Source organism: Penicillium subrubescens, assembly GCF_028828155.1.
Source record: "Penicillium subrubescens strain IBT 31985 chromosome Unknown utg000011l_segment0_segment0, whole genome shotgun sequence".
NCBI classification, from domain to species: Eukaryota; Fungi; Ascomycota; class Eurotiomycetes; order Eurotiales; family Aspergillaceae; genus Penicillium; species Penicillium subrubescens.
In genome coordinates, this window is record NW_026643161.1 from 2,216,983 (window position 1) to 2,243,097 (window position 26,115).

Sequence of the window (26,115 nt, forward strand, 5' to 3'; positions counted from 1 at the left end):
CAAGACGTAATGGTATCTTATCCCGTCCTTGGATAGTGAGATGGTGCTTAGAAATATGGTTGACCGGTAAAGATCTCGGTACGGCGGAGGAATAAACGCCAAATCTCGATACATAACTCTGTCTTTCTGACCGTTCAACTCGAAGAAGCATAATTTGCCTTTCAAATACAATGTTACATTGTCAGCACTGATGGAAATTTTACTACGTCTCCATGATTGGTAGAAATTTGCGCTTACATTAAATTAAGTTCAACAGTATAAGATCATACATTAAAATAGCCACCACCTGATGAATCATGAAACAAGGAGTCGAAGAGAATCGGATCGAGACCTTCGCTGGGGAACCCTGGATTCAGGCCACCGCCAATCCCCATGTGAGCCAGCTTCCCTGCATGGATATCCTTTTCGCCCACGATGCCTATCGGTGGGGGGCCAACATTATCATAAGACTTGATAGGCGAGTCGTAGCACATGATGCCCTCGCCATCCAAACTGACATCTAAATCCAAGAAGTCGAGATTCACGGCACTGGTAATGGGCTCATATGATGTTTCCAGGTTAGGTACCCTCGGTTCAAATATGAGTTTCTGGAGATCATTGTGGTGCGTGTTATTCTCATCCCACTCTTTCTTTTCAGACATTGGGGTCTGTTGGACAGGCACATTCTCAATCATCGTCCTTCTCTCCTGCATTTGCGTATTTGATGCAGAAGCTCCTTTCTCTGAGTTGAATGACCCCTCGCTAAACTCCGAGCGGCCTGAAGCACCACCTCTATCCTCATATAGAGGAGTGCCATTCGTCAAACTTGTATCGATAGTCCAAGGAAGCTGCGTTATTGAACCCATTGCTGGAATATCGCGAACTAGAGCTGGCAGAGATGTGTCGTAGGGAAGACGACCTACCGAAAGGCTATAATCCACTGATGTCGATATCAATAGATACGCTCGGGGACATCGGAAAAAAGCATCAAGCCAGCTTTTTGCGCGTATGGAAGTTGTGTTTTCAAGCCTGGTCAAGTTTCGAGCTTGGGGATTTCTTCGTTTCTCGATCAGGTCCCGCTCCTCCCTGTCATTTATCATTCCTGCGAATGACCCGCTCGGAAGAAAGAAGTTTTGCGTAGTCACATAGGCAAGTTGGAGTATGTGATTGGTTCCAGCTGCGACAAAGTCTGTAACATCGTAGAGAGATTCAGAAAGGCGAATAATTTTACTCAGGGAATCCAGGCGTTTCTGTCGGATCTTCATTTCATCGCATGATGGTGAAAGCTTCAGATCGATCGCTGCTAGGATGAGGGGCATTCCAACGTAACCGAGACTGCAGATAATATCAGTCCTTGAGTCGAGCCGACGATGTAGTCAAAACGTATAGTGGGGTAGAAAGGTGATAGTCCGGAGGGAGTAGGTAAAACGTACACGCTCAAAGGTAGATTTTCCACTTGCCCGTTACGGCTAAAGTATTCCATGACAGAGGTCAAACCTTTGATACCGGCACTCAAGTCTTTACCAATCCCAAGTACCGCTTCCCTGTAGACATGCGTTGTGAGAGCAAGGTGCTCCTCGATAGCAAGGGCTGCGTATTGCGCAAGATCGACGCGGGCCGCACTAGAAAAACAAAATTAGGATTCAAGTCGTTGGTAAGTCACTCGATCTTAAGGGCTCGTACTGATAGTACATGAATGTCAGGTTCTTTGTGGCTAAAGAAGGGTCATGGCGACTTGCTGTACCATCCGAGTTGTGTGGTGCCTGTGCTTTTGATTCCCAAGAAATGAGAGATTTTTTGATTTCTTCAATTGTGCACATCAGTGCCCGGAAAGCGTCTTTTGAATATGAAGCTGCCGTCGTCACGCGAGGAGTAAAAATCAAGGAAACAAGATCTGTGAGAAGAACGGCCAATCGGCATTGATCTTGCAGGGCCACAAAAAGAGCTTTTTTGGATCCATAGTCGTAGACTGGTGAGCCATGCATCTCATGTTCAAAGTCCTCTTCTCTCAACCAGTCGCGGCAACCGTGGAGATTGTGCGATGCGATCTGGGGTTGACGACGGAGACCGATACAAAGACTTCGATCTCGAAGTAGGATAGACCACCACAACCGTTTGTTTACTGAGCCTGGGACATTTTCAATGGTCACTGAAGGCTTGGTATCAATAAGCATTGCATTCTCGATTGCGCGCGTCAACCATAGGCTTCCCGCCTGCGGTGCCTCTGCCGATGTGTGGTGAGTGAGAAGTATTGCCCCCTGTGCTCTCGCGGATAGTTTTGGCTCTACCATCAAGTCGTAAAGGAGCTATAGACGGATTTCAGGGCTTGTCTTCTGTGTTTCAATTCGCATCCATAGTTACCTTCGATCGGTTGTACAATTTCTTCCGCGCATCCCGCTTGTCTGCAAATCCACATCGCTGCAGCGTCTCCAATGGAACGAACTGCCATTGTCATTGTAAGCGACTGTTCATGGGTTTCAATCCTCAGATTTCAGGTACTCACCGGACAACTTGCGAACAGAAGGGCTTGGAACACAAAAAGTGAGACTTTCTCCGTACCATCTCCCTCGAAGGCACGCCAAAATTGGATCTCCTCTAATACCGGAAGAATTGGATGAATTCGAAGGAAGTATTGTGTAACGAACTCTTTCGCGTATGCCCGGTTGGGGATGCTCAAGGAGCCTCTGGAACCGAGAAATGCGAGGTCTTCGGGCGCAAGTGATGTCAGCCCATCCGACCACAGGAATGGATAATCCTCGAGTTGAGACGATTTGGTGTCCTGGTCTGTCGCGTTTGAATCGTCGTATACACCACGTATTTCCGTTGAATGGTATGAGCTCTCGGGCCTTTTTAACGTCTTTTGGGAGACACTCTCATCGAAAGGAATATCAGGTGGCGAACAAGTATGGCTAGCGACATCTTTTGATCTTTGGGCCTGTGTTAGACCTGCTATTCACTCACTGCGTGGAACATGGGGACACATGCTGTTTTGGTAGCTTCCTTCGGAGAACACAATCGCTGCGACCGTCCTGGCGACAGCGCGTGCACGGGCAGCCTAGGATCGAGGCATCACATCGCACCTTGCGGTGATGACACCACAAGCAAGCTGTTGATGCTCTTCTGGTTCGTCGTAACATGGGCACAGCTCTCACTGAGTACGCTTCACGAAGAAATATGCTTCTGAAAGCAGGGAGCTCAGGTCAGTGATGATCATGGAGAATACCCCCACTAAACGGTTATATGTGGCTAGGAGCTAAAAGACCGAGCGAGCAGCCTAAGTTGTGTAACCGACACGCTAAAAATCTGGGCCCCCTAATAGTTTGCAGAAATGGGCGTCATGAATCATGCGGAGACGGGATAAGCTCATCATCTCCACAAAAACACTACGCAGATGATTCGTAAAAGATCTGATGTCAACACTGTTGGACTTTGGCAATCTCATACGGCTACTAGCTGTAGACGGAAATTCTTTTTCTTTTCCCTTTATTTTCTTTCTCATTCCAGGCTGGTACTTGGGATCTTACATTCCGGAGAAGAGGGCTTTTCCACATTTGCCTCAACCAACCTTGGTTCGCGTCGAGGGTTAGTTGTTCCTATATTTACCTTGGATTTCTTAATACCATATCTTTGCAAAATTGACAAAAATGAATCCAAATATATGGGAGTTATATAAGAGAAGGATTTTAACAGTAAGCTCTAGTAAAAGAAGACGTGTCATTCAGACTATAATCTCACGGCTTCGCACGACTCTGCCCCGTTAATGCTCCAGTAATCCCCCGGTGACCGCCACTATGCAGGGTTCCCCGCAACCAGCTTGGGGGGTTTGCCGCGGAACTCGGTTACAATCCACATGCTCCACCCAAGTCTTGCATCCCTGTACGCCTGGTTCGAGCACAGGAGAACAGTTTCTCCACTCCTAGAATTAGAGATTGATTGGTTATGGAGAACTTTCTGGCGGGGCAAGCTTTCTAAGTCAAGATCTTACTAGGTATTGAGAGAAATTTCAATCCTATTAGAAGGTACATTAATCATAGACAAAGCAAGTGAGAGCATGGACCAATCTAAACATCTATCAAACAACTTCTCCCGGAACCACAAGCTTGTTAACTAATTTAGGCTATTGAAATTTGTTATTTGTAATTTGTAATCTGCGGGACGTGAGGTGCATAGTTGGGAGCTCAGGTAATAGCCAATTCAGGCCACATTTCGGAGTCGACGCCGCATGTCCTTCAAATAGTACCGCATCGGATAGGTCCGAATGGTCTTTGGCAAGCAAGGATAAGTTGCCTTTGTAAGTCCGAGAGTCACGCGGTAGGCACCGCGGCGTAGTTTCGTAGACTTCAATCCGTATGCCTCACGAATTCGCTTGGGCAGCAACTCGGCTGTGGTCAAGCGAACAACAGGAAGGAGGAGCCGGATATGAAGCGGCAACTCTTTGTTCCAAAGAAGATCATGGGCAACCCTTCGTGCATTTTCGGTGATCTCCATTGTCTCAACTTGGTGATCCCAGTATTCCCAGAATGCTCGTCTTGACGCCGGCCACATTTCTGGCTTGACACGAAGTGATACCGCCAAGACGGAGTACTCTCGGTAGATACCTTCAGCTTCCTGCTCTGTCATCTTACCGAACATTTGTTGATATAGTTCGATGCCAACCGCGTAAAGAGTAGCGGCAACCCAGAGTTGAAGTTGAGGGTCGTCTGCTGAGTAATTCGGCCCTTTCACAACAGCGTGGGCCCGATGAACCATCTCGATGACAGCCACTTTCTCGCTTCGAGAGCCAAACGCCATGCAATATACGTAAGTCATCGTCGTCCGGAGACGATCCATAGGCCTGTACGCGAAGTTGCTATGTTCGTCCACGCCTTTGCCAACACCTGGCTCTGCGACTTGTAATAAGATTGCAGCTGCACCACCGGCAAGTAGAATGGCCTCTTGGACGACTTTTTGTATTTGTGCTGGCTTCTCAAGCTCATCCAGCACTTTGTGGTTGAGAAAGTTGTCATTCGCTTTCTCGTTTGATCCATTGGTGGGTGATACAGTGGACATGCCACTCTCCAGGGAGTGTCCCGTTTGTTTTTCAGACATTCTTGAAGTTCTTGTAATGAATAAGATGGTTTTTGCTGCCGTAAGTGGATTTTTATAAAAGAAGATGAGAAGAGTCAAGATGACGTGACTCAAGTTTGAAGCAGATGGGCTGAAAATGGAACTCTTTAATGGCCTTTTATGTCCATACTAGTCTGGCGCGACTTCCAATACTTTTACACATAAAACTAGACTACACAAATGCGGTGTAAAAGGTTCATATGAAATGTCATATGATGTGTCGAAAGGACCAGCGTGGGATCGTCTGCCGCGGACCGGACGGCTGCTAGATATATGGTTGATCACAGGGATAGTCTTGGCTGACCCTTCCCCCATTACCAAAGAAGACTATCTCTTCTGCCGCGGGCCGCTGTACCGCGGGCATAGCAACACATGCGATGGGGGTCTGTGTTGATGTGATCTTCAAGGGTGGGGCGGGCGCCATATGGCAGCTCTCTCTAAGCGAACTGACCAATTTTCCCCGGATTTTCCTTATCTAGTCTATCAAAACGCTATAGCCTCTGGGAGGTGCAGCGCGGGGTGACAAGGAATTTGTCGTACATCATGAGCTCGCTAGCATGTTGAAACCAATAGTATAAAGGCTGTAATGTTGGAACGCGACAGTCCTGTTGGTTATGATTTGAATGTATTCTTGTTTTGCTTAACGCTTGAGAAACATTCTTAATATGCCCAACGAAAACGAAGACGGTAGATATGTCGTTGGAAGTAACAGAAACCTGCCTATGCTTACGGGCAAAGGGCCTCACTTAAAACAGGTTTCAGGGGTCCTCGGCGGCGACATTGAGCATGTCGAGAGTCTTGATTCATTGGAAAAATCCAAAACCCCTCGAAGATTGAAACATGCTCGGGCAAATGTCCAAAAGCATTGGCGTCGGTTTTGGTGTTGTTATCTCGTGGCGGCGATAATCTTCTTGGCCATATTTCTACCAGTTTTGTAAGTGCTCAGAGCCACCTATAGATCATTACCCTGCTCTGCTATCATGGAACTGACATTTTCTTCCAATTAACAGCTTTCTGGTTGCAGTCCCGGCAATCGCTCAACGGATTGTTGACGATACAAACCTTCCAGTGTATTCCGCTCAAATTCTGGATCCAAAGACCCAGCAAGTGTCGTTCACTCTTGATACGTCTCTGAATATCCCTATGGGGCTTCGGATTCGTATTGATCCACTTGATTTGAGTCTCTTCAATCGAGATGTCCAGCCAATGCAACCATACCTAACCGTCTCTTTGCCATCCTATAGTCTCAAGGGCAATACAAATCTGACGGTAACTAAGAATAACACCGATATTTTGAATGAAGACCAATTCATCAAGACTCTCACTCAAGCCGTTTACAACAAAAAATTTACAATGTCAGCCAAAGGCTCCACCGTTGGTCATCTCGGGGCTCTCAAAGCCCCTCTGACTCTTAACAAGGATATCGAGTTGGACGGTATGTCTGTCCTTTACCTTTGGTTACATAGGAAGCTTCACTAATGATTGACCCTTAATATAACAGGGTTGGACAAGCTCAGCGGCTTTTCTATTAACTCTGCACGAGTTGTTATCCCTAAAGAGGCTGACGGTACAAACTTGGTGGGAGAGGCCATCCTGCCAAATCATTCTGATTTCACATTCGCGCTGGTATGTTTGATGAAAAATCTTCGCGCTGTTTTTAACACGACTGACTGCAAACACAGGGTAATGTGACGTTGAATCTGAGGAGCTCTGATTTGATCATCGGGCAAGCCACTATTCTGAACGTTCTTCTCAAGCCTGGAAACAATACCGTGGCCTTGCGAGGACGCTTGGAAATATCCACGGTTCTAGATAACCTTTCGGAGATTCTCAGTGCACAAAAGACTGCCTTGGGGGACGGTGAAATCGAGCTGTCAGCTTCTGGAAACTCCACTATCTATAATGGAGTTCACATCAAATACTACGAACAGGTTCTAAAAAATCTCACGCTCGTGGCTCGAGTGCCAATACTTCAAGTTGTGGGCGACACGCTAGATGGCTTGCTGAACAACACTGACTCAGGGTTGGGTAAGGTTTTGTCAAACATAACTCAGATTCTGGGAAATATTTCCAGTTCTAGTGATACATCCGTTGTCGCTCGGTCGCTTCGGTCCCTTGTATAAGAGGCGATCACAATCTACAAGTCAATATGTCAGAAATCAATGGATTTTCAATGCCCCACATTGTACTCTATGTAGCATGCTTCGAAAACACTTGTTGAGACGGTATTCATCCTTGAGTCAGAGCTCGCATATCGCATATTCGATGTTTGTCAAGGCGCTTTACTCGTCCCGTTCAATGCATGTTGAAGAGTCGATTGTGATACTCGGCCCGCATTTATCCTTCTTAGACCGCGGCTTATGCAAGGTTCATGTGCCGCAGGAGGACGGGAGGGTTTGCGGGGAGCAAAGATCTCGTTTTCCTTGCCTGAAGATCAAAGCGAATAAATAGTCCTTCCAATCAAGTCAAGTCCCTACATGCGCAAAATGCAGACACCAATAATTTCGCAACAGCTGGAAGATGCAACAAAAGTGATGTACTCTCGAGAAGAGGTTGCTAAACATACTCAAGATGGTGATATCTGGGTAATAATTGAAAATGATGTTTATGACCTGAGTTCATTTCTACAAGAACACCCTGGGGGTGCGAAAAGTATGTTTTCAGAGACGACTTCGCCGATGTGGACACGAAATCTCATAAAATCAACAGCTTTGCAGGGTGTAGCAGGCCAAGACGCAACCAAGAAATTCAAAAAGTACCATCGCCTTGGTATTTTAAGCCGGTATAAGGAGCGTCTTCGCCTTGGGGGATTGGAACAGACTACCGGAGTGAATGGAACCACACTCAGATCATCCTTTACCTCAATATTCAGGAGATCTTGATTCAGATCACTCACCTTGCACGTGAGGAGCGGTGCGATGATCATCAATTGAGCCCTGGTAATATGGCGGTCTGCTTTCCGATAGTACCATCTCCAAATTTCGAGTTATGGGTTGATCGCCTCAAGAATGGCTGGGCTATTCGGAACCAATCGGGGGTACTATCCACAATCTCGTTATTCCGTCATACAGATGCTCTGAATCGAATCTTATTTATTCAACGAAAGATAGAGACAGCTCTCTTATATTCTGATATTTAACATCGACAAAATCAAAATATTGAACTTGGTAAGGGAGTAAGAAAACTACCTGGGGAACGACTATGTCCCGATCTAAATAGACCACTTCAAACATCTACACACTCATAAGCGTGGCTTGATCTGTCCAGCTTGAATCTCTCGTTTTGCTTCCTCTCTGATCACCCGCTTCAATATCTTCCCACTGGGGTTTCGAGCAACCGAGCCGACAAATTTCACACCACCTGTCAGCGCCTTGAACTTCGCAAGTCGCGCCAAAACATATTTCTGAACCTCTTCTTCGGTCAGCCTTTGGCCTTCGCTGCCGGGGCGCCGGACAACATATGCTCGAGGATACTCTGTATCGGCTCCTGGGAACGTGATGCCGATCACAGCAGCATCAATGATCTGCGGGTGTGAGAGAAGTACTGCCTCCAGTTCAGGCGGTGCAACCTGGAATCCGCGAACTTTGATCAACTCCTTCTTCCTGTCGACAATGTACCATTTACGGGTGGACTGGTCACAATAGGCAATGTCACCAGTCTTGAACCATCCATCAGAGTCAAAAGATTGCGCGTTGGCCTCGTCGTTCTTGAAGTATCCAGGGGTCACGGTAGGGCCTCGGACACAGAGCTCTCCACGAACCCCAAACGCCGAGATGTTATTTCCGTCATCGTCAATAAGCCTAAGGTGACAAATTTGTCAGGATTCTCGAGGCGCCTCAAGCACACGGGTATAAAGGCAGGGGGACTAACTTTGCTTCAAGATTTGGGATCAATCGTCCCACGGAGCCGGTGTTGTCATGCTCAGGGTACCGGAACATGGTCGCCACACACGAGGTTTCTGTCATTCCCCAGACCTGATTGAAGGGGCCGTCATCTCCCATAAGTGAGCGGAATCGAGCCTGGACGTCCTTGTCCAAGGGAGCTGCACCGCATGCTGCGAGGCGAACTTTGCGCAAGAAAGGCCGTTTCTGGGAAACGGGTGACATCAAGATCGCAATGACAATGGGTGGGACCATGGCCAAGTCGGTAATATCATATTTCTCGACTGTAGTCAGGTACTCCTCTAAATCGAACCGTCGCATCACGTAGGCAGCGGCTCCTGCCTTTAAGGTCGAGATGTGAGTGACCGGGGCAGCGGAGGCATGGAAGACTGGAACTGCGATGATGCGTGATATCTATAAAACTGGAAGTTAGATAGAGTTGCTTGGCAACAGGAGGCATTGGCCACGCAAGCTGGTAGCAGTAAAGATGTGGACTGACCGGATAGGGTCGTGGATCAGCTCCCAGCACAAGCTCGTGCTGAGCGATCAGGTTGTAGTGGGTGATCATCACTGCCTTGGGAAGACCAGTAGTTCCACTGCTGAAAAGTCTGGCTGCTGTTGTTGTTCTGGCGGTCTCCAGATCATTGAACCTCACCCAATCGGCCTCGCCAAACTTGAACAGCTCTTTCCATGATTTTTGCCCGGTCGGAACCGACTGGCCTAGGTTATTGAAGATCCACACGTTTTGTTCCGGCACTCCAGTTTGTTGAGCGGCACCCAGAAGCGACTTCAAAATCTCGGGTTCAGAGATCAAAAATTTGGCCTCGGAGGCTCTAATGTGGTGGGCAAGCTCAGTCGGGGTGTATGCAGGATTGGAGCCCGTGAAGACTCCACCGGCACCAATGATAGCGAGCACAAGTATACTGTAGTTTATCTTGATTTCCATCCCAATTAGTCACGCCCAACGACAACCTTGCAGGCAATCACACCTACATCGTTGAATGAATGGATGAGAACGCAATCCCCTTGGCGAAGACCAGACGCTCTCATCCCCGCAATCAGCGAACGAATCAATGTGCGGGCTTGATTGCACGAAATCGAGCGCTTCGGATCTCGAACATCGATATAGATCTAGGAAGAAACCAATGCGACAAGTCAGAATGCCATTGAGATGGGATCTGGCACAGGGAGGGTGGTTCCAACCGGTTTGTCTTGGTCGTAGGGCGGGTCATCGAAGATGTAAGACAGAAGATCCTTTGTAGGGAGCAGAGTCCTCTCTGCAGGCTCGAAAATCATGGTCGAGGGAGTGTGTCCAAACTGCGGACTGATGGAGCTGGGAGGGAAAAAATAAATCAGGAGGTAATAATCCAAAGGAAGCTTTGCATTGATAGTTTCCGTTGCCGACAACTTAAAGCAAAGCGGCTATGTACATGATCGCCTGGAGAAGGTCCTTGTTGCGGCCGTATGATGCATCATACTTCACACAGCCGTGCGGCAGGAGCCAGGAGAGCTCCACGGTAGCCACAGCCCCTCTTCGTGCGTAGCTCGGAACTCGGCTGGGCCTCGATTCGATCGACGAATAGAGCACCATCAGCCACTCTGGAGGCCCAACCGCGTGTCTGAGAGGGACGGCTCGAACAGAAAAAGGCGCCGAGGGCTTGAAGCGAGATTTGTGCAGGTGGAAGGGCGGGAGAGGAGCAGGATTATGCTCATAAGATCATCTTTGGAACGCCTGAGGCTGGACGGCCAGTAGGATGCATATCTCCCAGTACTATAGACAAGTAAAGCAAGTGAGTTCTCGTGTGGACGTGTGTAGATCACAGCAGAAAGTGGGGGAGCGGAGAGAAAATACTCCGCATCGCCTTGTTGACTGCCCTCTCCCAGTTCCCCCAGTTTAACTGGTTGAAGTCTCCGGGTGTAACCCCCGCTCAGCCTTGCACAGATCACAAGATCCTCGTAGCGACTAATGAATCCATGATGATAAGAATGGGGAGCTGAATCAAAATAAAGATGAATTTCAAACAACCATGTCAGATTGGCCCCGTCCTTGTTGGTAAGGGGAAGGGGAATCGGGGAAAATGCGAGGGAGGAACAACCCTCTCTAATCTCACGTGATGAGAGCCCGAGAGCACCATCATCACATCGTTAATTCTCGACCTCTGTTCCTTTCTAGATAGAAAGAGAGCTTAAGAGCGTGTCTGGCTGTACTTTGGGGGCAGGCTAAAATGGCGAGATCTTGTATCGACGATACGGCGCAACAACACCATACAAGTACCTGCTGAGCTTTGAGATACACAAGACATCTTCTATGGAGTCTATGATACCTAGTAGGTAGTTACGCTACTCGTGTCCTGACAGTGCCCACGGCACTGCTGGCACAGGAAGCGAAGAGAGAAGAGGTAGACTGAGTCAATTGGTCTATCTAGAACAGGAAGACGAAGACGACTAGGAAAAGGAAGAAGAAGCAGAAGGGAACAGAACAGGGTCTATAATGCCCGGAAGCACAAAGGAAATGAACAGGCCTGGCCCTGGCAGGAAATCCCCGGCCTGCTTCACGCAGGGCCAAAGAAGATGACAAATCCTGCAAACCCTATCGAGGTCAAAGGGATCGAGTCATCATGTCCCATATTTGAAAATTAATTCATGTCAATTATCTATACAAAGCATGTCATTATCCCAAAAAATAGCATACCACACCTTCCATTTCCTCCACTGTCATGAAGTGTCAATCTGGTTATCGCGAGCTAGTTGGAGTAGTTCTGACTTAGCCCTTCCTACAGCAGGACCCAAAGCACATATCCGCTGCTGATAGACTGTTAGAATTTGCCCTGGAAAGAATTTGGGGTTGAGATCGTACCATTGAAGTTTCCTGCTCCTACATTCCTCGTGGCAGTCGGTCTGGGCTCATTTCTATCAACCCAAATCAGTATCGACCTTCGTTTTTCCTTTTGAATTGGGAGATTCGATATACATACTGTTGAACCAAGGTGATTTCAGACCGGCAGTCATCCGTAATTGATTTTCCTTTTGCACATCGTTCAAATAGGCCTCGAATTGACCAAGTCTTCGCAGGTTCGCCACATCTTGATGACATTTTGGGAACAATCTGGCAGATTTTCAAATCCTTGAGTGAACCTTGTCAAAATCTATACAGTACTCTATCGTCACACAGAGAGTATGTTAACTTTATCCAATGAACCATTTAGCAATGATGTTCAATTTGATCCCTACCCAAGGTAGGCAGGACCTCTAGTGAATATATATCTGTTCCCCCATCGAGTACAAAGTTTGTCGATGGATGAGGTCAGAGAAATTGATTATGTGGAAGTTCCTCGAAAACAAAAGACTATAGGTCTTTCCAGGTTCCTTGCCATGAAGTTTTTGTCTGGGTCCTTCTGAATCTGAATGTTCAATGCCAGATGGTGGTCGAGTTCGCCGATGATGGCCGAGAGTGGGTCATGAATGGCCGATGTTACTGTGTATGGATGATAACCTCCATAAACCGATGATTGTCCTCGAAAGTGACGTCATTATAGCAAGTTGGCATGTCGCGTCGTAGAGAGTGACCTCTCTTAATCGATAACTTGGTTCTCCTCCGGCCTTCGCCGCATCCACTCTGTCCAACTCTTTTCGTCCTCGGCCGTCGCCACAAGCTTGAATATACACCTACTTCGCCGATGCGCCCAATGAACTCTTATCCACTTCATCGATCATCTTAAAACGCGCATCTGCCCAAAAAACTGTTTTCTCTTTCGCCGAGTACTCACTGAAGAGAGCCGTACCGTGCTAGAATGTCCTCACCACCTTCCGCTCGGCCATATCGATCCAAGCGTCATCGGCCATGCGACCAATGCCGGGCACGGAAGTTAGGCTGCCAGACGGATGATGGCATCCCTTGTCAACGATGCCGAGCCGCCAAGCTCGATTGTACGTTCGATAACCCTCCGCCGAAACGAGCGCGTCTCTCGGAATCCCTGTCCTTTGCCGTTCCAAGCGTTGACGAGCTACCGGTCACGTCCCATGCAGAAGAGAGCATCTTTGGTCGTGGCTTTTCCAATTCTGGAAGCCCACCTGGTAGTGTTGGGCCTCCATACTCGTCATTGGACTTCGGCCAAGTCGGCGGGCCATCGCCGGATTCTGGGATACTGCTAGCCGCTCGGCCGCCAACTCAATTTGTCCAAAGTATTGATCGGCTAGAGCACGGATATGCCCAATTATTTGGAGCATCGTCCGAGTCAGACCCCTGGCTTTTGAGGCACTGCCGATTCGATGACGCGGGCATGAAATATTTTTATAAGGTACATTATCGCAATGCCGGAGGAGTGCCCACTGCACAGCGAATACCGGTCCATTTCATGGTGTCATCCGAGGAACTTTCATCTGCAATCAAGCAGAATACAAGAGCAGGTATCGGGGAAGTTACTCGGGAGTATCTCGACTGCCTAGTGCCTCCCGAATATGGCAGGCGACTTGTCTCATTGTAAGTAAATTCCTGTTATTCTCTAGTCCAAAATGCTGACTGACTGCCGCGGCCAAGATTTGTCAAGTATGTGTTTCCCGCTTTGCCGGTTATATCACGTTCGCAGCTAGGATTGACCACAACGTCATACCAGCTCCCCGAGTTGTCTGCATTAGCAAAGGTGCCTGTTCACCTTCTCGCGGCCGTCTATGCATCAGCGTTCCCATTTGTCAGTCATGACGACTATCTATGTGTCTTGAACACGTACCACAACTCACCAGTGCAGAGACTTTGGCGTATGGTGTATGAACTAGTGACCGAAGAGATACACAGTCCTCGTCTAGCAGTTCTTCAGGCAGCGCTGCTATATCTCCACCAGCAACCGATGGATGAGACCCGCTACAGAACCGCCGATACGCCATTCACCTGGTCCTTTGTGGGCCAAATCGTCGGCCTAGCATGCTCGCTCGGCGTCCACATTGAATGCCGCATGTGGGGAATACCGGCATGGGAGAAGCGTCTGCGGCGTCGCCTTTGGTGGGCAGTATACGCCGAAGATAAATGGCGCAGTCTGGTGATGGGACGGCCGCCGTATATCCATTCGGCCGAATGGGATGTCAGTGAGTTAGATGAAGGCGATTTTCTCATTGGTCCCCGGCAGAGTTTCTCGACATGTTCGTGCGACACCGAGATTCCTTTTCGGTACTTGGTGAACCTAGCTCGGATTGCTCAAGATATCCAAGAAACATTTTAGTAAGTTTCCACACTAGCCTGGCACAAACGCCTGGAGACCTCCGCTAATACCCATTTCCAGTACACTCAGAGCCTCCCAAGTCCTCAACGCAGACTTCGATTCCTCAGCTGAGCTTGGCCAAAGTCTGCTGGAGCAGCTAAACTCGTGGTACTCTTCTCTGCCGGACACGTTCCGTCTGCCAAACTGGAGCAAGTCTGTGCAGGGACTCGCCCCATATCCGACCTCGATTCACTTTGCCTACCTGTTACTCGTGGTTTATGTCTACCGAGCGATGCTTCGACCCATGGCGCGATCCTCAAGCCCACCCATGATTTTCGATATGGAAGAAATGCCCATTAACTCTCCACTGCCCGTGGATGATCCAACTTTGGACTTTCCCGATATTTCAGGAATTGAATGTCTACCTGAGATCTCAATATCCGACGAGTGTGGAACCGGTGAAATCGTCCTACATGGAGCAGAGAAATGTGCAACCATTTTAGTAAATTTCACGCGGCGCCTGACACCCAGCGACTTTACTGGATTTTGGTACTCATGTAAGAGACCGCCCCGAAAGATGGAAATTTACAAGACTATCTAGCTAACCAATGATTCAAGGGTCACGCATTGGATTCGCAACAGTTTCCAACTTCCTCATGCTACTTCTTGTCCAAGCACCGAATATCGCACATGCAACCCGTGGTAAACAACTGGTAGACTCATGGCTTCAAGTTTTGAGGTGTCAAAGCCAGAGTTTCCCGCTTGTTAAACTGGGACTGGCCCGGCTAGATGCCTTACATTGGGCTGGCCTCTCAAGCACATTCGTCCTTCCTCCACATGTACAACAGGCAACTACTGACCAATCCCAGACAGACTCATAAGTAGAATAGTCTGTAAAAATTAGATAGACTTAGATTGAATATACAATGATGTGCAAATATGATGCAGCTGCTAATCCGATAGCGCTCGCCTGACTTTGACAAGTATTTTCTTTAGCAACAGAACGGGAATTTTGAATTACATGATTGGCTAGACTTAGAATTAGTATGTTCCTACCTTTTTTCCACCCAAAAAGAAATCTATTCCTCTCTATCAAGCTCTGGTGGTCAAGCGGTAGATACACCGTAGGCACCCCTTGTGGACATGGGTTGAATTCCTGTCCAAAGCAATGCTTCCACGATTTGTGCATACGCTTCTGCGTGCAATACGACGTTGCTCCACACGAAACCTTTTTGATCTGGTTCTATGTAGGTGGTATAGGACCCCTAGGCACGCAAAGACATGTCGGGCCTGATGTGCCAAGCGTGAGGTGATTTTCTTAGCGAGATAGGCTTGGCTGAATGCAGGTGAGGACTGACTATATCTCTGGGCTTAACTCCTTGAGGTCTATGGCCTTGAGGGCTCTCCTTATCGGCTCTGCTTACCGAGGTATAGGAGCTTGGAAGTAGGATACACGTTATAGTTACTGTTCTGATTCACTACTACGGTACTTTGCCGAGTGGTGCGGCGATATGCCCTGTGAAAGGAGCTCCGTACCTACGAGGGGTATTTGGGCTTTACCATGTACAAAGGGGTATACAAGCGGTGTGGTAGTGCACCGCTTTAGAACACACACTACGACATTTTTTAATTAGGAAGGAGCGGCAAATATCTGTGAGAGGGCTATGAAGGTATGGCTACAGTAGTAGTCTAACTAAGGGTAACTGGGTACAGAGGCAAGCCTCACTAGGCTTGTTAGACTATCTCACTAGCGAGGATCCACAGCGAGGGCGTCCACTATACAAAATACCGTATGTATTCAATGCCCAGCAGCTACCCCGCCATATAACTCTCTACAGTATTCAATTTGGTACTGTAGCCTGTGCCCAGTGCCATCACATTCTAGTTGAAATTTCCAATATCTCAGTGCCATGAGCCACAGCTAAATATATGAATGAAAGAAACGCTGTAATGTTGACACATCGATGGAGACAAGAGTGATCGTGGGGAGCTGAAATTGAGACCCACCACTAGTCTGTTGGCAGTTTGTGCACTGTTTGTATACATAGTGATTCGAGGCGCCTTAGATGAACCGGTAGCTCGGCAAACCCCGACCTTTACCAATTGCCGCGGACCCCGCCTCACCGGAAGTAATATATGATGACCGACGCGAGCTATCTAGAGCCTTTGGTCGAAAATACTATCCTTCCTAAACTCTGACACAGTCATGATGTGTAATCACAAGGAGATCGATGTTCCACCAACCGTCCCTGCGACAGGCACCTTCAGAGTGCAAGCATTAGCACCAGACACTGCCGCCAAGGCTTCTGAGATTCTTCAAGATAACCATGACAACTATCATATTTACATCCATGATCTGGGACTGCACAGTAAGACGAAAGCTTTATATTGGTGGTAGAGTATTTACTGACCATGAGTCTGGCCAGACCATATTCTCCATCATATACTTGCCCTCTATGCGCTAGGGGGAACGCCAACACAGCTCGAGCAGGCATATAAGGTTGCCATGGATTCGCAACGCCCGTCACGGCGCCCGATATTCAACGCGTGTTAGACTTCCAAGATCCGGCAAAATTCAAAGAGTGCCTGGGACAAGGCATATACTATGACGACTATTTCGCATATTTCCAGAATGAAATTGGCAAACATGGCGTACCGAACACTGTCAACAAGTTCCACTCCGGGGGTGATGAAATGGCAGAGGACATGCTGCGTCGATTCTTCAGTGGTCAGTCAGTGAGCAGGAAACTTACGGATGTACTAGTACTAAGTTGACCCTTAGGATTTCTCCTCTCGCCGATCCATTTTGGATATGCCATTGAGTTGGACCAGCCGCTTATCGTGGCCGAAGCATTGGCCCTAACAGCTGTTCATGATTCCCACTTTGGTGAAGTCTTGACGGAAATTGAGGCTGCTGCCAAAACATCGGATGGAGCCGAGAGCCTTATCAATCTGCAGCAGGAAATATACAGTAATCAGAAACTTCGAGAGACAATGAAGTTCGACCATGGCGTATTCCAGGTCAGGTATGGACAGGTAGCACACGCGAAGGACGATTTTATGCAAGTGATGGTTCGCTGGAAAGTGAAGCCTGAAGACTTGCAGGAGAAGACTGCTAAATGCCTCAATTATACCGGTACGAACCACTAGCAAGTACTCATAAAAAGACGTCATGCCTGATAAATGAGCAGTTTACTGGACATCGCTCGCAGAGCGGGCCGAAAAGCAGATTCGATTCGACTTTTTCCTGATGCATTCAGTCACATCTGGCTCTCTCTGGCCCGTGATCAATAGTGCCCCATGGATTTCTACAAAGACGAAATGCCGACTGATGGAATGGAAAGGTCGAGCGGATCTGATTTTATATAATCAAACTGGACCGCCTTGCCCAAAGTCTGAAGAGCTAGTCGCCTACCAGCCACAAATCCCATCCGGAAGGGATGAGGTGTTCCAGCGAGCCTGCGAGTATGAAGATGACGGTCATTTAGCTAAACTGATCAGAGGGATCGCCACAACTGCGCAAGTGAGCAAAGAATATCCCCAAAAAGCAAGCTTCATGCTCAAAAGTGACGAAGAGTTTCTCAAAATTGCCCATATGAGTGAGCTATCCCTAGTTTCCATGCACCGGTCCCTTCTGCTAACCCTCTATCCTCCAGTCATCGACTCCGCCGAACAATTCAACCAAGACTCAGCAGATCGAGAGAGGGAGATAATTTGCAAGAAATACAGTCATGCGGGCGAGATGTCAATCGAAATTCAACGGGTGAGCGCGCGTTGGTCTCGACATGTGGGGTTTGAGCAGTCTTGGTTCCATGTTCCCTCCAGGAAGTCGAACGGATCGTCGCATCTTTGACCGAATACGGTGGACTTGAAATGAAGTAGAACACTGCTACTCCATAGAGGAACCCAAGACATGTCCAGGCCTAGATAGGCAAGCATATAGGAGCATCGTCATAGTAAGAAGGATAATCAGTTTGTTTTGATTTGCTCCCCACGGACATCCCCGCATGGCATCCCACGTTTCTTCTGCTCCACTCGGCACCGTCGCATGTTTGTAGATGCCCGACCGCCGCGAAGAATGTAACGCTGCCATCCATGTATCGTGCATATCTCTGGGCGTTTCTTGATAAACATAAGACGGAGCCCGAAGAGATGCCTATCTACATACACATTCATCATGAATTTGTCCATACTTGCTCTTGCCGCGGTTGCTTCGGCCCTGCAGATTTTACCTCCAATTGAGTGGGATCAGCAGGACTCATATTCGGACGCGAAGCGTGGATTTTCTCTCAAAAAAGCCGACCATATTATCTATCTTCAGGATGATCTTGCTCACTGGCGGGATCAAAATGGCCTTACTTTGATTCCACCGTCAGGGTTGGAGTTTGCCCGCACGCTCCGTAAGGATCTTGAAGAGATCACCAACTCTTCGTGGCAGATTCGAACGGTCAAAGAACCACCAAAACAAGCATTGGGAGTGTTTCTCAGTCGCTCCAAGACGCCATCTGATTTCACATATGAAGATGGAACGGTGACAGAGGAAGGTTATGAATTGATTGTCGAACACAACCGCGTTTCGATCCAGGGATCGGGCGCGCGAGGAATGTGGTGGGGGACACGAACGCTGTTGCAACAACTCATGTTAAGCCCTCATGCCACTATTCCAGCCGGTCGCGTCAAGGATGCGCCAGCCTATGCGACGAGAGGATTCATGCTTGACGCAGGGCGAAAATGGTACTCCTTAGACTATCTCAAGGACCTCTGTACCTACGCCTCGTTCTTCAAACTCTCCGAGTTTCACTACCACGCGACCGACAATTATCCGCTCAGCCGAGGCCCAAATGTGGCGTGGAATGAAGTACACTCCCAATTTTCGCTTCGACCAGACAATCCGGACCTTCTGCCTCTTGTACAACGAGAAAATGAAACTTTGTCGCGTGCCGACTTCGACGACTTTCAAAGTCACTGTGCTGCCCGGGGAGTGACGGTGATTCCCGAGATCGAAAGCCCAGGTCATTGCCTTTCCATCACAAAATGGAGACCAGACTTGGCTTTAAAGTCGCGCGATCTTCTGAATATCTCCCATCCTGATACTGTACCCCTAGTGAAATCTATTTGGTCGGAGTTCCTGCCTTGGTTCCACACAAAAGAGGTGCATATCGGTGCTGATGAGTATGACTTGACCTTGGCGAATGACTACATTGCGTTTGTGAATGAAATGTCTCAATTTGTCCGTGAGACTTCTGGAAAGCTGATTCGCATCTGGGGCACTTATGAGCCGTCCGAGATGCTGTCAATCGATAAGAACATCACGATCCAACACTGGCAGTACGGGCAATCGGACCCAGTGCAGCTCGCCCGGGATGGCTATCAAGTTATCAATTCCGAGGATTGGTGGGCTTACATGTCTCTGAAGAACAATCATGTTCCTATATCCCCGGCGCCTTATCCGCAATTTTTCAACAATGCCCGAGTACTAAATTTTGCCGATAAGGAGGGGTGGCAGTGGACTCCGCAACTGTTCAACCCCGTCAACATAACAGAACAGCCTGAGCAGAAGGCGGTTCGCGGGGCGATCCTTGCTGCTTGGAACGACAACGGACCGGACGCAACTACTCAATTGGAGTCTTATTATGCTATTCGAAATGGGATTCCTGTGGTTGCGTCTCGCACATGGACCGGCAGCCGAGGGCCACGACTAGATGAAGCAGGCCTCGAAGACGCAATTGAGATCCTAACTTCCAACGCAGTAGGAGAGAATCTTGACAGAAAAATTTCAAGGAAGAAGAATACGCGGGATCCTTTGATCTCGTGGAACAAACCACGCACAAATAATGCACGCGACCAGATTACCCTGGGATACGGAAGCAAAGGAATGAACTATACTTTGCAACTTAGTGTCGAGGGTCCCTTCTCCCTCGAATCAAACGACACAATTCTTTCCCTTTCCGAGACTGGTCAATTGACCTTCACTGCGGACGGCTGGCCATATCCCCTTCTTTCCGTTGCCGAAGGAGATGGGTTCCACTCAGATGCCATTGGAAGGATTTGGGCCAACGCTACTAGCTCGACCCATGAAGTTGTGCAGGTACCCCAGAAATGCGAAATTACTATCACATCGGACACATTTACTGGAAGCCGGGTGTGGGTGAATGATCAATTTGTGGGGCGGTTCGAAGTATTTGTGTACGGTGGAAAGAATCGGGTCTTCTCCTGGAGCCAGATGGCCTTTGTGGCACCGTTAGAAGTGCTTAGAGGAACAGGACTTGAAAGGATAGTATTATACTGAGTCTCGGGTCGATTTTATGATATGAAAGAGGATTGTCAACGCCCGCTTGTATACAAATGCGTCCATCCCGATTCTACCACAAGGACGCCTGAGCCAGCCAGCTAATTTCTGTCTGCGTACTGTTAATGGTTTATAATTTTGAAGCCGCGGACATGGCTACGTCAGCAAAAAATATATGTTATTGACAGCAGGAAAGCCATTTATGTTCCAGCTAGCTAGACAGCAACCAGACATCCCCTCAAAGTCCTTTCATTAGTCCTTCACTGTAGCCCTAATTGAACAGCTGAGTTTGTAAGCAATGTGGTGTACAACTTAGCGCATAGCCATGTCTAGTATCGCGATCTCACAGTTCCATAAGATATGCCGTTGAACTCCAGATCAAACAGCAACGACGCTGACAGGAGTCAAGACCAGTTGGTAGGAGACCTTGTAATACTCCTCGCCCTTTGAATTTTGATACCTCTGGAATAGTTCCTTTGTTATCTTGCTGAGATCGGTCTCTGGAACACATAATTTGGACACAGCTAGGTAGGAGGTACATCCGCTGTCAGTATCACGAAATGGAGTCTGAATGGTCTGTCGAGTCTTAGTTGTGTTGAATATCATTGGTGCCTCCTTTACCAGGCAAAACTGCAGAGTGTCCTTGAATATCAGGCTATCTTGATCGGAAATAAGACGGTAAAAGCTCAGTTTTAACGGCTTTTTCTCTGCAATTGAATGTCCCTTTTTTAAGAGGGTTAGGTATTATCTTTCCTCCCCAATTCAAGCATCCAGAGCGGCTGACCTTATTGATAAACCAATTCATTCCGTCATGGAAATTCCAAACCTGCTCCAATTCACACCACAAAGGCTTCCGGCCTGACTTTTGACCTTCCGGGCTGTAGGTTTCGGTACATTTGATACCGTAATGGCATCTGGTCATCCTATTGTCAACCTGATTACCCTCCAGGCCTCGACATACAGCCCCGCTGCTATTCTTAGCCATTGCCTTTTTCTCGGGATGACAGGGAAAACCTACCGCACCACTGCAGACCAGCTGTTCGAGAGATGTGTCTCTTGTCAGCCTTTGTAAAACGTCTTGAGCTGGTATGCAATAGGATATCATGAACTCACGCGTTCTTCGGCTGCATAACTTGGACACCCGGAGACTCCTTCTGCAATGTTTTGCAAAGATACTCAGATGCACCAAGACCTCCAACAAGGATAATTGCCTGACCATAGTAAACGCCAAATTGTGCTGTGTTTGGGCTTCATGCCTTGGTTTCATTCCCTGTCTGCTTCACTTTGAGACGTTGGTCTGCAACTAACTCTGCGAACTTTTTCATGACAGGGTGGAATATGGCCTCCACATCATTGCTATAACCATGATCAGAGACAACTCTCGGATGTATGACTTCTCGCCTACCTTTCCATATGGAGGATTCCTCCCTTCAGGTTGATTGTTGGAATGTCGTCAATCCCAGGAATTGGAATGCAATAGTCCATATCCCCGAAATCCTCACAGTCCATAGGTCCTTGATAATTTGGTTCGATGTAGTCCTGCCAATGCTTTAGAGCAAAGCCTCGTGGTGCGGGAGGCAGCTTTTGTATTTTTCTCTTCCTATCTTGCTTGCCAGAAATTGCACAAATCCTTCATCCAGAATCACCGAGCCACAAATTGCCCCTAAGAAGGTCAGTTATTGTGACAAAGATTCAGCGGAGTCTTCAAGGATACCGGTTCCTTCTGTTACTTCACCCAATCTCAGTTGATCTACTGGATTGATCCGGTACGTTATGAGATCCTAGAGTTCACACATCCTCGTCAACTTTGCTTTAGGGGAAGGAAGAGTTCGGGCATACCACAGTGCCTCCCCCAGCGTCACACACTATCACGCAATCGCCCTCCTGAGTTTTTGGAACGATTAGAAGCTTTTCGGCATGATTTCTGGGAGGAACCTTACAGTCATGGTATTCGGCTGAATAGTCTGGATTGCATAGACCGCCGCTGCCTCGGGATCAGAAACTAGGAACAAGGCCGCGCTGGGAATGCCCGCCAGGATTGCTGCCTGCATGGTGGCATCCTTTGCCTTGTCGGACCATACGGCAGGGACCGTCATGACGAACTGAAGGTCCATTGTTTGCAGAGCAGTCCCAAATCGTCGTTTCAAGATGTTTTTCACGTGAGCTACCAGCATTCCCACATACTTACCAGAAGCACTGATTGTAGACTTTTTCTTGTTCTGGAGAACGCTCTCAGCTTTCTTCGAGGGGCCATGATTGTAGGTTTGCTTTTCATCCAGTAGGAGCTTGACACCTTTGATCGATTTCGAGGTGTCGTCAACTTCATAGCCCCATCGAATCTTTCCCTTGCAGTAGTCGAAAATGGTGCCAACCTTCTGCGATGTATCTTCTTATTGTCAGCTAGTTGCCTCCTGCTTTTTGCGTCTGGTTTAGACTACACGATGTTGCTGAGTACCCTGAAATTTTGTGAGATGGAGGAGAAAGACTGGGGGAAAGACCCACAGCATTATGGGAAATAACAAAAAGGGAAATAGCATAGTATGAAACGGGCTTAGTTGTAGCCCATTTGGGTACTGTCCACCTCACTGCGTGTAATGGACGCCTCCTCGAAGCCCAAAAGGTCCCGCGATGACGATCAGTCTTGCTCCATTCTAAGAATCGAAATTCCGATCACAAATTATCCATCTAATTCATTGTTCCTAAAATCCCCTCGTCTGAATTGCCTGAATTTTGTTTTCCGGAGTTTTATGATCGGCAGAATGGGAATATTTCAAATGATGCCGGGCTGGAGCGCTTCAAGCCAGGGCCATGGTATGCCTGACACGGCACCAGAAACATCGAATGAGTCCCCCTTCGATGGTAATTGGCCCCCGCAACTTCAACTTTTACCGTGGGCTAATTTTCTCAGCCTTTGAAAGTCAGACTGATCATCTTGCCGAGCTTGGAAATCTTCAACGGGAAAATAAATTGCTACTAGGAAAGTTCGGATATGCCCATGAAGCTGCAACTATGGCGCGAAGAGCGCAATTAATGGGGGAGGAGAAACTCCGACGCCAAAATGAACTACCTCAAGAGAGCCGCCAAGCTGCGATGTTGCTGTTAAAGGGCACTCTCAGCTCTTGATCAAATTGTATGAGCTTCAAACGTGGACTGATTTATTGACGGCTATGATTCAGTTCGAGTAATACGCCGGCTTTTCCAGCGACTGGAGGATTGGATCAAACGCCACTACAGCCAATCCCGTGCAACGCATCCTACAAGAGATAATAGCAGTGACTTAGCCTTTCGTCGAAGGAACGAATCTTATTGCACGACCCAGACCATCCAGGGCTTCGTATCCGAGCAAATTTTCCAGGGAATCTTTTGTCGCTTCATGTTTGGCATCCGGGACAGATCCTTGGAAAATCTCTTCTACGCAATGGACACAGAATTAAAAAGAACCGGTGAGTTGTCCCAACACTTTAGTTAAATCTCCCAACCAACAACTCTGTGCTGACAGCGCTAGCTCCACCGCACGTTTGACAACATTGGCGTTCTTCCACAAGCCTCGCAACAACATCTCTCCAAAGGGACGCGCTTGACCAGACTTGTGACAATATTGCGCAAAGAGTAGAAGCGCACGTCCAGTTGTACACCCTCACAAACTCCAAGGAAAGGGCACAGGAATTTAAAGGCTTGCTCCAAGAATGTGTGGAGTTCAAATTGAGATTGGAGCGCCAGGGACACGGCTATCGTTTTCACAGGAGTGGCCCATGGACACTCTTTTACCAAGAGCAAATGCGGAGTTTGAATGGGGTATCTTCCCCGGAGGCCAAGGTTTTCCAAAGTATATGGCCCATACTTTGGAAGGGCACCCGAGAATCCGATCATAGTGGAGAAAGAAGCCGTGCAACTGATCCAAGAATCGCCGGATACTGAGCCTCTCACTGAGATTGAACCTGACTTCCCCGAGGACTTTGCCAGTCTTGCTCTTTAAGTTGAAAGCAAAAATGTTTTCAATGGCCAAGGTAGCTTTATGAATAACTTGGTTCTATTTAGATATAGAAAAAAGTGGCAAAGAAATGAATCCTATGAGAAATTGCTAAGTATTTACTAAACACCATCCACAAAACCATCACCCCCTGCCTCTGTATCCACCTTCATAGATTCCATAAGTCCACAGACCTCAAACAACTTACGAGGACTAAGACCCTCAGGAGTACCGACAACCCCTTCGATCTTGAGACGCTCCAAGGCAGAACGAATACCCAGGTAGGCCGGGGCAATAGAAGCAAATGAGAAAATCATGATTCGGAATCCCATCTCTTCCGCCTCCTTGGTGGTAATAACGGGGGTGGCACCGTTTTCTACCATATTGAGGAGAAGGGGCCAAGGTGCAAGGTCTTGAACTGCCTGGCGGGCCTGTTCCTTTGATGTGAAACCTTCCAAAAGACCCACGTCAGCACCAATGTCTCTCGCCGCTTTCAGGCGGGCAATGCATTCCTCGTAGCCATGTTGTTGAAGGGCATCAGTTCGTGCGATGAGGACGATATCCGAGTGCAGGCGATCTTTGGTAAGCTTGGCTGCACGAATACGAGTGAAGTACTCTTCTCGGCCCACCACCTTCTTGCCGGCAAGGTGGCCACAGCGTTTGTTCTGGATCTGATCCTCAATGTGGAATCCAGCCACGCCAGCCTGAATGTATTGCTGAACGGACTTGGACACCATCAGAGGTCCTGAAATTCAGCACGTCAGCCACCATATAGTTTGCTTATCATCAAGATTGTTCTCAACGTACCTCCATAACCGGTATCCATGTCTGCAATGAGGGGAGGACCAAAGGGGTCAAGGTTGGCAATCATCTCTGCGTTGGTTCGCATGTCATGAAGCTGGGCAAGACCGAGGTCCGCCATTCCGAGTCGTGAAGCAGTTGTTCCTGCACCAGTCTGTGGGGATCATTGATCAGTCATGGTCCAAGCATAAGCGAAGAGCATTCAAGTGAAGGGCATCTACGCCGGCACCACATACCATGTACATGCCCTTGAAGCCGAGCTCCATGGCAATTCGAGCAGACAGGCCATCATAGACTCCGGGGCAGACAATGAGCTCCCTAGAGTCCTTGAGCATCCGACGCAGCTTAGATGCCGCAGGGATGACATAAAGAGAGACACTGGGCTCATGGCGCATGCCATTGACCTCATAGAAGCCATCCTTCTCCACGGTGATAGTGATGGTCATATTGCCGACAGTTGCACGACGGCGGGAAAAAACAGTAAGACTTTGTGTGTTCGTAATTTGAAAGATGATCTGGATTGATTTGAAATGTCTAAGCACCCTACTTATAGTTCAAGGGTTTTCCGTCCGGAGTAACATAACCCGATTCTCAAATGAAGTAGAATGTAAATGAATAACCCCGATTCGCAACTCCGATATTGACCACGAAGAAATTGGCTTAGGCCTCCTGGGAATGCAACATCCCATCAAGCGCCAAGACAAATATGATCATTTGCTCGTCCTTGGGTCGTACTGACCCAGAAGATGAGGCATAGATGGCCTCGTAGCCCAGAGTATTCCTGCCAGAAAATGGAGGCGCGAAGACCGCCGAGAACAAATTAGCCTGATATCCCTTTCCAGATAAGGTCAAGCCATTTACGGCACGGACCGAGGAGAAGCTGTCCTTGCAGCTTCG

At 48.1% G+C, this 26,115-nt stretch overlaps 9 protein-coding genes across 9 annotated transcripts; 4 read left to right on the forward strand and 5 right to left on the reverse strand.

Moving 5' to 3' along the window:
- Positions 1 to 263: 263 nt before the first annotated feature.
- N7473_013089 (Zn(II)2Cys6 transcription factor) lies at positions 264 to 3,116 on the reverse strand (the record flags this gene model as incomplete). Its single annotated transcript, XM_057159028.1, has 6 exons — positions 264 to 1,314; positions 1,413 to 1,601; positions 1,663 to 2,285; positions 2,341 to 2,421; positions 2,483 to 2,914; positions 2,961 to 3,116. 6 exons carry the CDS (start codon positions 3,114 to 3,116, stop codon positions 264 to 266), a joined length of 2,532 nt encoding a protein of 843 aa, XP_057002982.1.
- A 1,057-nt stretch (positions 3,117 to 4,173) lies between these two features.
- On the reverse strand, positions 4,174 to 5,067 carry N7473_013090 (oxygenase MpaB family protein; the record flags this gene model as incomplete). Its single annotated transcript, XM_057159029.1, has 1 exon — positions 4,174 to 5,067. The coding sequence occupies one exon, from the start codon at positions 5,065 to 5,067 to the stop codon at positions 4,174 to 4,176; it is 894 nt and encodes a 297-aa protein (XP_057002983.1).
- A 683-nt stretch (positions 5,068 to 5,750) lies between these two features.
- Positions 5,751 to 7,208, forward strand: N7473_013091 (DUF3712 domain-containing protein; the record flags this gene model as incomplete). Its single annotated transcript, XM_057159030.1, has 4 exons — positions 5,751 to 6,019; positions 6,096 to 6,520; positions 6,587 to 6,711; positions 6,768 to 7,208. 4 exons carry the CDS (start codon positions 5,751 to 5,753, stop codon positions 7,206 to 7,208), a joined length of 1,260 nt encoding a protein of 419 aa, XP_057002984.1.
- Positions 7,209 to 8,326: 1,118 nt separating this feature from the next.
- N7473_013092 (acyl--CoA ligase) lies at positions 8,327 to 10,262 on the reverse strand (the record flags this gene model as incomplete). The annotated part of the gene is made up of 5 exons (XM_057159031.1): positions 8,327 to 8,885; positions 8,956 to 9,380; positions 9,466 to 9,900; positions 9,960 to 10,097; positions 10,170 to 10,262. 5 exons carry the CDS (start codon positions 10,260 to 10,262, stop codon positions 8,327 to 8,329), a joined length of 1,650 nt encoding a protein of 549 aa, XP_057002985.1.
- A 2,495-nt stretch (positions 10,263 to 12,757) lies between these two features.
- Positions 12,758 to 15,039, forward strand: N7473_013093 (uncharacterized protein; the record flags this gene model as incomplete). The annotated part of the gene is made up of 4 exons (XM_057159032.1): positions 12,758 to 13,446; positions 13,504 to 14,178; positions 14,240 to 14,715; positions 14,777 to 15,039. 4 exons carry the CDS (start codon positions 12,758 to 12,760, stop codon positions 15,037 to 15,039), a joined length of 2,103 nt encoding a protein of 700 aa, XP_057002986.1.
- A 1,328-nt stretch (positions 15,040 to 16,367) lies between these two features.
- N7473_013094 (questin oxidase family protein) lies at positions 16,368 to 18,011 on the forward strand (the record flags this gene model as incomplete). The annotated part of the gene is made up of 4 exons (XM_057159033.1): positions 16,368 to 16,527; positions 16,713 to 16,886; positions 16,941 to 17,294; positions 17,350 to 18,011. 4 exons carry the CDS (start codon positions 16,368 to 16,370, stop codon positions 18,009 to 18,011), a joined length of 1,350 nt encoding a protein of 449 aa, XP_057002987.1.
- A 324-nt stretch (positions 18,012 to 18,335) lies between these two features.
- On the forward strand, positions 18,336 to 20,447 carry N7473_013095 (beta-N-acetylhexosaminidase; the record flags this gene model as incomplete). Its single annotated transcript, XM_057159034.1, has 1 exon — positions 18,336 to 20,447. The coding sequence occupies one exon, from the start codon at positions 18,336 to 18,338 to the stop codon at positions 20,445 to 20,447; it is 2,112 nt and encodes a 703-aa protein (XP_057002988.1).
- Positions 20,448 to 20,825: 378 nt separating this feature from the next.
- Positions 20,826 to 22,954, reverse strand: N7473_013096 (uncharacterized protein; the record flags this gene model as incomplete). The annotated part of the gene is made up of 8 exons (XM_057159035.1): positions 20,826 to 21,023; positions 21,232 to 21,511; positions 21,561 to 21,695; positions 21,756 to 21,803; positions 21,853 to 21,986; positions 22,287 to 22,331; positions 22,388 to 22,833; positions 22,903 to 22,954. 8 exons carry the CDS (start codon positions 22,952 to 22,954, stop codon positions 20,826 to 20,828), a joined length of 1,338 nt encoding a protein of 445 aa, XP_057002989.1.
- A 1,439-nt stretch (positions 22,955 to 24,393) lies between these two features.
- N7473_013097 (isocitrate lyase/PEP mutase family protein) lies at positions 24,394 to 25,784 on the reverse strand. The gene is made up of 3 exons (XM_057159036.1): positions 25,455 to 25,784; positions 25,225 to 25,372; positions 24,394 to 25,162 (listed from the first exon to the last, which is right to left on the reverse strand). The coding sequence occupies exons 1-3, from the start codon at positions 25,662 to 25,664 to the stop codon at positions 24,540 to 24,542; spliced, it is 981 nt and encodes a 326-aa protein (XP_057002990.1). The 5' UTR covers positions 25,665 to 25,784; the 3' UTR covers positions 24,394 to 24,539.
- Between the last annotated feature and the right edge of the window lie 331 nt (positions 25,785 to 26,115).

Bases quoted from the DNA above. Each gene is read 5' to 3' on its own strand.
- N7473_013097 (XM_057159036.1), bottom strand. From the start codon at position 25,664: ATGACCATCACTATCACCGTGGAGAAGGATGGCTTCTATGAGGTCAAT. The intron at 25,373-25,454 runs GTATGTGGTGCC...TGATCCCCACAG, and splicing joins GCTTCAAGGGCATGTACATG to ACTGGTGCAGGAACAACTGC. The intron at 25,163-25,224 runs GTACGTTGAGAA...GCTGAATTTCAG, and splicing joins CATGGATACCGGTTATGGAG to GACCTCTGATGGTGTCCAAG.